The 12,246-nt window shown below is 55.0% G+C and overlaps 1 protein-coding gene across 1 annotated transcript; it reads left to right on the top strand.

Moving 5' to 3' along the window:
* Positions 1–2,573: 2,573 nt before the first annotated feature.
* On the top strand, positions 2,574–8,107 carry LOC308633709 (cytochrome P450 11B3, mitochondrial-like; the record flags this gene model as incomplete). The annotated part of the gene is made up of 9 exons (XM_081266678.1): positions 2,574–2,812; positions 3,179–3,337; positions 4,957–5,156; positions 5,278–5,481; positions 5,736–5,890; positions 6,860–7,026; positions 7,360–7,438; positions 7,530–7,718; positions 7,994–8,107. 9 exons carry the CDS (start codon positions 2,574–2,576, stop codon positions 8,105–8,107), a joined length of 1,506 nt encoding a protein of 501 aa, XP_081122804.1.
* Positions 8,108–12,246: the final 4,139 nt, after the last annotated feature.

Below are 12,246 nucleotides of genomic sequence, written 5' to 3'. Positions count from 1 at the left end.
TGGTTCTTGGCGCACAAGCTTCTCACCTCCTTGGGGACCACTTCTTGGGGGGGCTCTCCCTTTGGATAGCACTGTGTCCCTCTCCCAATTCGGGTGGTTCGCTGCTGCATGTGGCCACACAGCTGCTTGTTGGGTGTCCTGCCTGACAACACAGATAGATTAACGCATTGGCCCCGTGGGGTTTCTGTGCAGGGTGTGGGGTCCGTGGGAGCAAGACCCCGATGTCTGTGAACACAGAGGATCTCACTTCTTCCTTGGCAACTGCTCTGGCCAGAACTTCCAGTCCAGCGTGGGCCAGTAGTGGGGACACAGGCCTCCTCTGTCTCTTCCTGAGCTGGGGGCACCCTGCAGCCTCCACCACTGAGGGCACACTCTTCATATCACCTTCCCAAGCAACTCTCAAGAAGTGGTGCCCCAGGGCTGGGGTGGGGCAGTAGAGCGCCCCCTAGTGGGGTGAGGCACTGGGTCAAGCCTCAGCACTACATAAAAATAAATAAATAATAAATTAATTAATTAAATAAAGGTATTCTGTCTACCTACAACTAAAAAAATATGAAACGACAAAAGAAGTGGTGTCCGTGCTCATTCTAGGAGCTGGGGACGACCTATGGCTTCCTGCCCTTGGCTACACAGTGCTGTCGTTCCAGTGGCTGGTTTCCCTGTCAAACTGAGCTGACGCTGGGCACTGACCACACCGATCACATGGTACTGACTTTTTAGAACTAGTTATACATGACAGCAGAATGAGTTTATGCACTTTGATATATCACACATAGATGGGGTATAACTTCTCATTTTTCTGAGTGTACATGTTGTAGAATCATATTAGTCATGCAGTTATATATACATGAAGTGATAATGTCTATTTCATTCTACTACCCTTCCTGTTCCCATATCCTCACCCTTACCCTCCCTTCACTCCCCTCTACCTAATCTAATGCTATTCCTCCCTAGTGCCCACCCCCTATTGTAAATTAGCATCCACATATTAGAGAAAACCCCTGGCCTTTGGTTTTTTGGGGATTGGCTTATTTCACTTAGCATGATATTCTCCAACTCCATCCATTTACCAAGAAAAGCCATAGTTTCATTTAAGGCTGAGTAATATTCCATGAGGCACTGACATTTTAATATTGCCAGCATTTGGCTTTGTTCCCTGTAGCGTTGGTGAGGAGCGTTGCAACCCACAAGAAGGATGTGGTGCTGGGATTTCCTCTTGCTGTGACTCTCTCTGAGTGTGGCATCAGGTGCTTCGGAGTCACCGGGAAGACTTAGGCAGTGTTCCTTCTGCTTCTCTTTTTGGGAAGGGTTTCTTAAACTGCATAAATGAGGGCACTTTCCCCAGGCAGAGGCCATGTGGCCCTGAGCCGGACAGCACATGGATGGACCTGGCCACACAACCAGCAGCGGACTCCCTCTGCACTTGTCATTGATCCTCTTTCTTACTGTACCTTGTATGAGTGTCTAGGACTTTGTGGACGTCCCCTGCAGCGTCTGGGTGCTTGGTGTGTGTTGCTCCCAACTGCACAGCTGCGTTCCGCCGTTCCTGCAGGGAGCACCAGCATGTCCACTTCCATTCCTGTTCTGGCCATTTGCCTCATCCTCTGTCCGTGTCCCCCTCCCCGAAATCGCCAGCTTAGGTTAATCAAAAGCCCGGCAGCCTTTGGTTTGCCAAGGAGCTGACAGCACAAAGCTGCTCCTGCTCTCATGTCCCTGTGCTGGGCTCCCCTACTCCAACCCTCCCGTTAGGCCCGTCCAGTTCTCTTTCCTTAAGGCCAGAATCAGACTCTGGAGCTGAGCTCCTTTCCTTTGCTATATGGGCAGTGAGAGCTGAGATTCCCCTCAGAGCTGTGCTCTGGGTGCTTCCGGTGAGTTCTGGTTATGTGTGATTACTGTCTTGTCTCAAGGTGTTTTCTCTCCTTTTTTTGGCTGCTGGGGATCGATCAATCCAGGTGTTTCTAGGTTCCCAGGTTCTTCTTACACCCAGATGTCCTAGGTGAGAGAAGAGCTCAGAGGTCTTATTTTCTCACACAAAAACTGATATGGGAATAAAGCAAAGGTTCTTCAGCACAGGCTGGCCATGACACAATGTGTGCATATGCATCATGTTGTATAATACACATATACAGAATTAATCTGTCAATATAAAAAAGACTTTGAAAGATTAATACATGAGGGTTAATGTGATGACTGCACAAACAACCCCTTCTCTAGCAACATGTCTTCCAGGACTGATAAATAATCAAGGCTCTTGATAAGATAAGCGTCCTGTCCCTATGTCTCCTCACCCGTGCAGAGGAGGATCCAGAGTGCTCAACACTGTGCACGGCTCCAGCCCCCCATGTGACCCTGCACCAGGGTCAGCTTCCACCTGCAATAAGCCTTGCAGAGATGGGGACCAGGCACCAGGCCATCTCCTGCCTCCAACTTTGGTTGGGGACCCGGCTATGAGTGCCCCAGATCTCTCAGGCAGGTCCAGGGACAATTTGTTCCATGACGTGATCCTTGGCCACAGAGGGCCCCTGGGTGAGATAAAAAGGACTGGGCTGAACGGGGGTGGAGGGAGCATCACAATGGCTTTCAGGTCAAAGGCAGGTGTGTGGCTGGCAGGGTCCTGGCTGTGCCTGTGCAAGGTGAGAGCCCTGGGCACCAGTGCAGCTCTGGGTGCCAAGGCAGTGCTGCCCTTTGAAGCCATACCCCAGTGTGCAGGCAACAAGTGGCTGAGGGTGCTACAGATCTGGAAGGAGCGGGGCCAGGAGAACTTGCACCTGCAGATGCACCGGGCTTTCCAGGAGCTGGGACCCATTTTCAGGTAAAGCCCTGCCAAGCCCCTCGCTGAGGATGCCCAGCACCTCCTTCTCTGCTGGCTGCCCAGGCACTCGCCAGGCACACGGTGCTCCTGCTCCCTAGGAACATGGGTGGTCTTCGTCCTCCACAAGGCAGGAGGGGGCATGTGGGTTACCGTCCTGAGACTTTGCCAGTGGAGACAAGGACTCCTCCTGTGCACAAGGAAAGCTTGCCTCAGAGGAAGCTGAGAGGGGAAGAGGGCTTAGGCAGAAGGCTCGGGGACTTCCTGTGGGGCAGGCTCAAGTCCAGGAGAAGGGTGAGGTCTGACTGGTCTCCAGAGGGGCACCAGGAGAGGACGTGGGATCCAGCAGGGCTTTGTGCACGTTCCAAGGTATGAAGTGGGAAGAACACAGATAGTATCTGTGATGCTGCCTGAAGATGCTGAGAAGCTGCATCAGATGGAGAGCCTGCAGCCCTGGCGGAAGCCCCTGGAGCCCTGGTTGGTCTACAGAGAGCACCGTGGACAGAAGCCCCTGGGCGTATTCTTGCTGTGAGGCACCAATGGGTTGGGTTGGGAAGTGGAATTGACACTGGGCAGCCTGGAGAGGAGGCCAGACCAGCAGACCACAGGACACATGTCCTGGGCTCTGCGGGTGGGTGGACAGTGTCAGTAGTAAGCATGGATGGGTTCCTGTGATGGATGTCCTGGGCAGGGGAGCAGGCAGTGGGGGAGAAAGGCACATGGGGTCTGCACAGGCTAGACAAGGAACACTGAGCCCCTCCCTGAAGGGAGCTCCCTCGGCCCTAGGCCTTGGTCCATGTCCCCTCCTGCTGCTGGGTGGCTCTCCTTCCTGTGGGTCAGAAAACCAGCCCAGAGATGTGAAATCCCAGGACCAAAGCCGTGGGCAGCATGGGCCAGAATCTGAAGTCCACCAGGGCTGGCCCACCACCCAAAGGGCCCTTGTATCCTGGGTCAAGTCAGCCTTCACTTTGGGGAGACAGTGACGGGCAGGAGGTTGGGGATGTGCATGGTGGAGGTCCAAGGCAGCTTCCAGCTCAGCAGCAAGGCCCTGAGCTTCCAGCTCAGCAGCAAGGGGGTGGCTCCTTAATGAGCCCAGGGAAGCGGGGAGAAGATGGTGCTCAGGGTGGGTCAGCTGCAAAGAGGTTGCCATAAAGAGCAGGAAGTGCTGAGAAGAACCACAGGCTGAAGAGTCCCACACTCCGTGTCAGGAAGTGGATTTTCTGGGGAAGAGCAGGGCATATGCACGTGAGTCTGCTGGGCCGGGCCCTCCATGGAGGGCATCTGATGCAGAGGCCAGATGTGAAGGGCGGGTCTGGGGGAAAGGAGAGCCAGTGCCCCTGAAGGAAGTGGTGAACCTGTGTGTGTGTGTGTGTGTGTGTGTGTGTGCATGCACGTGCACATTAGGGTTATATGCAGCACTGTGCATACTCTTGGACATGAGTGTCTTCACACATGTGTTTGAGGTCTGTGTGGGCACAGGCGTTGGCGTGGCATGTACCCATGTTTCTCACCATCAGGAATGGGAGGCACTGCCCTAGGAGGAGAAAGGCGTGTGTGCCTGATTGTGGCTCAGGCTGCAAAGCCCTGCCCGCCACTGGCACCAGAAGCTCCCGGGGCCCCGTGTGCTTGGGATGTGGTGGGTGGATGTGGTGGGAGATTCAGTTTGGACTCTGCACTACAGAAGACAAGGACACTTCAGGGAGCAAGCAGGTGCCACTCTCCAAGCTCCATGGGGAAGGACATGGAGGAGAGGAGTCAGCCTGGCCTCTCCCACCTGAGGCATGGTGTGGGCCAGGCAGGCAAACTTGACCTCACGTCACCCCCCACCCTGGCAGAAAGCCTGGCCACCCAGGCAGGGCCCACGTGGACGCAGGGTGTGCCTGGCAGCTCCCAGGAATTAGCCCACAGGCCTCCCAGCACTCCAGGGCTACCTGCCCTCATCCCCATTTCAGACTTCCACGGCCATCGCCCAGCACAGGAAGGTCACTCAGAGAATAAGGTGAGGCCAGGACATGCAGCTGCCTCGCCCTCGGCCCGCCTTCATCCTTGGAACCACCGAGTCCCTTTGGGTTCCAGGAATATGGCAGACAGGTTGGGGACCTGTGGGATGCTTGGGGATGCCTCTCAAGCCCTTGCCTGCCCTACAGGAATGGAGCTGAATGGAGATTCAACCGGCTGCGGCTGAATCCAGTCGTGTTGTCAGGAAAGGCCGTGCAGAAGTTCATCCCCATGGTGGACGAGGTGGCAAAAGACTTCTCCGAGGCCCTGAAGAAGAAGGTGCTGCAGAATTCCCGGGGGAGCCTGACCCTGGATGCCCAGACCAGCATCTTCCACTACACCATCGAAGGTGTGGGGCTGGGGGAGCTCCTGGCCTCGAGGGTTCTGAGGTGGCCAGGATGGGTGGAGTGCTGCAGGACGCAGCTGAGGCTCAGGCCTGCCCTTGTTCAGGGCTGCCATCCTCTCTGCAGCCAGCAACTTCGCTCTTTTTGGAGAGCGGCTGGGCCTCTTTGGCCCACACCAGAACGCTGGCAGCCTGAAGTTCATTCATGCGCTGGAGGCCATGTTCCAGTCCACTGCTCAGCTCATGTTCCTGCCCAAGAGCCTGTCCCGCTGGATGAACTCCCAGGTGTGGCAGGAACACTTTCAGGCCTGGGACTACATCTCTGAGTATGGTAAGGGCTGGACCAGGCAGGGCTGTGGGTCGGGGCAGGACAGTCATCCAGGTTTCCTCTTACCGCCACCCAGAGCCACACGGAGTCCACACAAAAGGGCCACGCCTTCCTCGGGGTCCTTGCAGAGTTGGTGGTGTGGCCAGGCTTAAGACAACACTGAGGAGCAGGGAGAGGAGGCGCTGGGTTGGTGGGTGGATTGACAGTGAAGCCCACCTTCCCAGCACTAAGGCCTGAGGCCTCTCCTCTCCCCGCAGCCAACAACTGCATCCAGAAGGTGCATCAGGAACTTGCACGCAGCTTCCCTCAGGACTACAGTGGCATTGTGGCTGACCTGATCTTCCAAGGGGACTTGTCACTAGATGCCATCAAGGCCAATACTATTGAACTCACAGCAGGGAGTGTGGACACGGTCAGGGCACCAGTGTACCTGGCATTGAGAGAGGATCACTTTGATTCCCCAGAAATTTCCTTTGATGCTGAATTGCCCACAACCCCTAATCGAGACCCTGCTTCTCTAAAGCTATATTGCTGTTAACTGAAGACAGTTCTCAGTGGGCTCCTGGGGGAGAAGTCTGGAATAAGTATTGAGGAACAGTGCAGATGACAGGAGGGATTTGGGGAGAGCCCTGGCATGCAGTGATCTACGGCTGGGAATTCAGCTATACTAGGTGAAACACAAGACACAGGGCTCCCATTAGAAAGGAGCATGTGAATCAGGCCTTTATCCAAGGCTAGACCAATCAGCCACAAGAACATTTGCTCCAAGTGGATTCCCATGTACCCTGCAGAGCACCAGGGTAGAGAATGGAATGAAGCCCTGGGGCCTAAGGAGAGTGCTTAATTCATTTCTGAGGCTCAGGACACTGTAGAGGTACCTTGGAAGGAGCCATTTTGGAGATTCAGAGCCTCAGATCTCCAACTGGGGCTGCAGATATGTTTGGAGTACCAGGAATGATCCAGGAGGAGGACCTGGCTGGGGTCTGAAGGCCTGCTCAGGGTGGGACAGTGAGGCTTGTCAGAGGGGTCTGAACACAGCCGGGCAGACAGCCATTGCAAGCAGATGGACAAGGGCTGCAGAGCACCTGTGACTCCTGGAGACGGTCACCCCTCAGGGCCATGGAGCAGGGTGTGAGAGCCAATCAGACCCTGAGGAGACAGCAGGAGGTGGCCTAGGTTGGGCCCCGAGAGGTCGTTCCCTCAGGACTCAGGGCAGGAGTCAGGGGGACATGGGTGTCTTGAGTTGTGGGGTGCCAGGGCTCTGTGCTGCTTGGGGCACGCCCTTCCCCTCCAGGGGAGGGTGTTCTCATGGAGGGGTGCCCTGGGGCTGGGGCGCATGGCCAGTGCCGTGGTCTGAGCCTTGCCCCCATGGCTCCTGCAGACAGCCTTCCCCTTGGTGATGACGCTCTTTGAGCTGGCTCGGAACCCCAATGTGCAGGAGGCCCTACGCCAGGAGAGCCTGGCAGCAGAGGCCAGCATCTCTGCAAACCCCCAGAGGGCCCCATCAGAGCTGCCCCTGCTGCGGGCTGCCCTCAAGGAGACCTTGCGGTAGGTGCTGGCTGGCCCTCCCCACCTGCCCTGGCCCCTCTGCTCACTGGAGGTGGGGGGCAGGCATGGGCAGCTCCTCAGCTCCTCCTGCTCTGCCCGAAGGGAGGGGTGCCCCTCTCCTCTGGGACTGCACTCCCAAGTCCCATGCACGACCGGCCATGTCCTCCTGGGCCTGGCTGCTCAGGCTGCTGGGGGCTCACTGAGCCTAGGAGGTGCAAGCACATCCTGTGAGCAGGGCTGCCGCACCCTTGGGGGTCCTGGGTGGGCAGCAGACAGAGGGAAGAAGAGGGAGCTGTCCCCCTGAGGCCCTGCCTGTTGGTGTCCTACCCCCAGGCTCTACCCAGTAGGAAGCATTTTGGAGCGAACCACCAGCTCAGATCTGGTGCTTCAGAACTACCACATCCCAGCTGGGGTGAGTGAGCCCCGAAGGCCACCCCAGCAGATGGCCCCTTCCCACATCCCCTCGCTAGGCAGCTGACACCTCCCTGCGCACCTGTCCGCAGACCTTGGTCCACATGTATCTGTACCCAATGGGCCGAAACCCCGCGCTGTTCCCTAATCCTGAGCGCTACATCCCCCAACGCTGGCTGGACAGCCAACTGCACTTCCACCATCTGGCCTTTGGCTTCGGGGTGCGCCAGTGTCTGGGCCGGCGCTTGGCAGAGGTGGAGATGCTGCTTCTGCTGCACCACGTGAGTGGGCCTGGGAGGGGCTCAGCAGAAGGGCGTCAGTGGTGCGTGGGGGTGAGCGGAACCAGGAGGGGCCAGCGGGTCATGGAGCGGGGTGAGCAGCCCCCAACCCTCACCACTTGCGTGTGTGCGTGATGGGGCGGGGCCTTCCCTGAGGGCGGGTCCTGCGCAGGCTCCTCTCCCTGCAGCGTGGTGGCTGCACTGAGCAGCTGGGCAGGAGGCTGGGTAGCACCTGGGCCTGCTGCCCAGGCCACAGGGAAGTCCCGCCTCTGTCCTAGGTGCTGAAATCCTTCCAGGTGGAGACACTAGTCCAGGAGGATGTGAAGCTGGTGTACCACTTCGTTTTGAGACCCGCCTCCTGTCCCCTCCTCACTTTTCGGCCTGTCAACTAGTCACATCTGCGCACTGAGGGTGCCAGCCTCACCACCAGCCTCCCTCTGCCCTGACCCCAGCCCACCTCTCTTCTGTCCCAAGGGCTCTGCTTCCTGGGCCCCAACATGGTCCAGCCAGCCCCTGGCCCAGTGGACTGGCCCAAGCTCCAGGGCAGGACAGGGCTTTCCGGGCTGTGCAGCAAAGCCAGGACGCACTGAGGAGGATCTTGGTGGCAAGTCCAGGCTTTGTTGCCAGCCTCACGGAGCTGTCTGCTGGGACATGTTCCGCAGCCCGCTTGGCAGCAGCTCCTGCTTCTCCTGGCCATCCAACGGCCTCTGATGATGCCTCCCCCCATTGGCTTCCTGTGCAGCCCCATTTTCCCTGTCCTCCTTTATTGCCCCCCCCCCCCTTAATGTATGTGCCTGGTTTGAGAGACAGGAGGAGGAACCCAGCATCTGAGGGACCAGGTTGACCTCATTTTTGGCCTCCATTCCGCAGCAGCTCATGAGTGAAATAGCTCTGCACACCCATCACTATGGAGCATCGCCCTGTAGTGCCTAGTGCAATATCCCCATGGTGGCTTAACCCTGCACATTCCCATTGGCGAGGATAGAAATCTGAGTCTGAACAGGATGTAAGTGGACATGTCACTAGTGTCAGTTTCTGGATTCAAAAGTGAGATAACAAGATATGTCTTCCCCTGTGGGCAGAACGGAGCAGTGGCACAGCCACTTTGAGAAACTGCCTTGGTATTCCTCCAGATGCATATGTGGCTGTCCTAGCAGACCCTACATCTTCACCCTCAGCTTATACCCAGAGGGCCCAAGGTCACATGAGAGCTTCTGTAGCTGTTGATGGCCATGTTACAAAGATGCAGAAACTCCAGTGTCCATCAGCTGATGAAGGAATTCACAAAATATGTGTGGCATTCATCCAATTAAACATGATTTGGGCATAAAAATAAACAACTAACACATCTACATGGGTGAACCCTGAAAACATTATGCTAAGGAGAAGAGGTCAGTGACAAAAAAATCACACATCGTATAACTCCATTCCTAGCACATGACAGGATTGGAAACCCATAGAGAGAAAACAGGCAGCAGTGGTGGCCTGGGTGGGTAATGGGGTCTGGGGTTTATTTATTTTTTGGTGGGGGAGGAGAAACCAGGTATTGAACTCAGGAGCACTCGACCACTGAGGCACATCCCCAGTCCTATTTTGTATTTTATTTAGAGACAGGGTCTCACTGAGTTGGTTAGTGCCTTGCTTTTGCTGAGGCTGGCTTTTAACTTGCAATCCTCCTGCCTCAGCCTTCCAAATTACTGGGATTACAGGTGAGTGCCACTGCACCCAGCTTCAGTGTTTATTTTTGAGGTCACATAAGTGTTCCAAACTGGACTGTGGTGATGACTGGTGAATCTGTGAATGTACAAAACATTCCTCAATTCTACGCAGAATTGGTGGGTTGCATGGTGTGTGGTAACATCTCACTAAAGTTACAGAGCATAAGAAGTGCCTAGAGGAACAAAAGCAGCTCACCTGATGAAACCACAGAGGAATTCCTGAATTTGCAGGGAGGCAGAAAAGAGCAGCAGCCTCACTGTGGAACCTGAGGACTTGCAGGGAAACCAGCATTCAGGCACGTTCCCCACCAACAGCATTTTCCTTTATTTTGCTCTTACAACAAGGCACGAAGGGGCCAACGGGAGGCCTGACACATCCGCGTCTCCAAGAGAGAACAGCAGCATTCTGAGCAACGGGGGAAGATGAATGGACCTCCAAGAGGCCATCTCAAGTCAGTGTCTTACTGACGATGATGGAAGCAAAGCTCAGGAAAAATTTTGGTTCCCCCAAATGTGCAGACCCTTCTAGTAGATCCTCCTCAATTATTTCCTCGCCAGTGGTTCCTTCTCCACATTAGAAGGTTCTCCAAAATTGCATGTCATCCTGCTACAACATTGAATAAATTGAAGCTGTTAATCCTCTGGGTTGTTGTGGACTTTCTGGCAGCTGATCTACTTCATATACCACACGCAGTTCAAAGTACAATTCTTGAACATGAGTAATTTATGAGAGTTCAAACATGAAAAGAAGAAGTGTTGGAAATTATTGCGTTCACATGTTCTGACTGTACACAGAGCACATTCAACATGATAGGACTGTACATGTTCCAACATTCCCAAATGTTCCAACATTGTGTTGCCAAGAATTTGAGACCAAGAGAGAATATTCAGTTTCACGAGAGGATCTGAATGGTCCACAAGAAAATTCTTCTAAAGGCATTTTTCTCTCCATGGCCAGGCTGCCATGGGCCCTTCAAATGGCATCGTGGTACTTTGCATGTAGATATACAAATTAAATGTTCTGCTCATTTTTTTTCTAAGTGTTCTAGAGCTCTAGAAAGTAAGGAAGACCAGAAACCATTCTCTACTTGTAACCAGTGACTTCTCTGCCGTTAACACCGTGGCCTGTGTTGATGTGGCATGGCCCTTAAGGGGGAATGGGGCCCCAGGCCTCTCCTTCTCCTGGGTTTTTGGTTTTTGTTTTATTGTTGTGGTGGTGGTGGTGGATGGTTAGTTTTATGTTGTGTGTGTGTGTGTGTGTGTGTTTGTGTGCGCATACACACAAAGAACTTCCTGGCAATGGTGTGAGCAGTTTTGGTCCTCCACCTGCTCCATGAGGCTCAGCCCCAGGCTCAACCAGTCATGGACTGAAACCTATAAACCTGTGAGCCCAAACAAACCTGCGTCCTTATGATTATGTGAGGTATAGGCTACAATGACAGGAAGTTGACTCAAACCAGGTCAAGTGCTGTAGAAGGCCACCATGCCTGCGCAGACTACTGGTCTCTGCTTCACTCCACCCTACAAATGTCATTCAGGTTTCTCCCTTTGCCAGCTCTAATGCAGCCACACCGGGATGCAGATCCTCAGAAAGCATCGGCCAGTCTCACTTGCAACAATAGTTGAGAAATGACAACACATAACCCATCAAGGTCCCCACCAGTGGCCCACCACGGTGACAAAGCCAGATTCTCAGCCTCCTGCTGTCCCAACTCAGCACATCACCATAGTGTGAGGGCACTTGGTCCAGTGAAGAGGGCGCAGTCTGGAGGTCTTTACACCCAGCTCGGGAAACAGAAAGGCACCTGAAGCTGCAGAAACAAACTCAGGTGGGGGAAGACAGCAACCAGAGGAAGGGTCCTGAACAGGGCCCAGACAAGACCTCCAGCTGTCTGTCACAACCCCACAGACTGCCTGCCTCTGGGTCCCTGAGCCTCTGGCCACATGGGGCTTTGCAGTAATGCCCTGGGGAGATGCACACCTGCCTCACAGCACTAGAGGCCTGCAAGGAAGAAGCAAGAGCACGTTGGGGGGCCAGCTTTGCCCTGACACCATCTGTGTGTGACAGTGTTACAGGCGTGGCCCTGAGGGGTCGAAGCACATCTGCTGCTGGGACTTGGACAGCTGGAGCACACCCACACACACACACACACACCCTCGCCCCACACCCGGCACATGACCAGAATTCGAATGACGATCAACCAGGCTACACCGAGGTATCTACATACATGAGCAGGGAGACCCAAGCGAGAGACCTGTAGGTCCAGCAACATTCCTACCGTTGAAGACACGGCAGGTGTGGACTCTGCTCCCCCTCTCCACAGCTGACTGCACAAGCTGGTGCACAGTGCCCTACGTGAGGCCTGGCAGGACCTGGGAATAAGTCCTCAGGGCGGGGCGATACCAGGAGAAGGAAGTAGGTCAGGGTGCAGAAAGGAAACCACGCAGACTCCACTCCCCAAACCACTCAAGCCAGACGATGGACCACAGGTGGGAAAGAGCAAGGGACACTTACGTGCAGCTGTGGTCATACAGCGTCTATGGTCGTATAAGCACGTCCTGAGCTTCGGGCAGTCAAACGTGTTTTCAGCCACACATTCATGGCACTGCACGTTGAAGGTCCCTGAGGGAGGGAAAGCAGGCATTGGGCTTCTGCCCCAACGGATCCTTCCACCCATTACCATCTCGTCTTCCCCCATGCAGTAGCTGGCCCTGCCCTCTCTCCCAAAGACTTGCCTGAGCCTGCACAGCTTGGTCTCAATGCAGTCCCAGTCTGGCCAAGACCTGCTCCCAGAAGGGAAGCCAGGCCAACC

The sequence above is a fragment of the Spermophilus citellus genome (genome assembly GCF_964194105.1).
Source record: "Spermophilus citellus genome assembly, chromosome: 14".
Lineage (NCBI taxonomy): Eukaryota > Metazoa > Chordata > Mammalia > Rodentia > Sciuridae > Spermophilus > Spermophilus citellus.
Note: the sequence above shows the minus strand (reverse complement) of the source record. Positions and strands in the feature narration are given on the sequence as shown.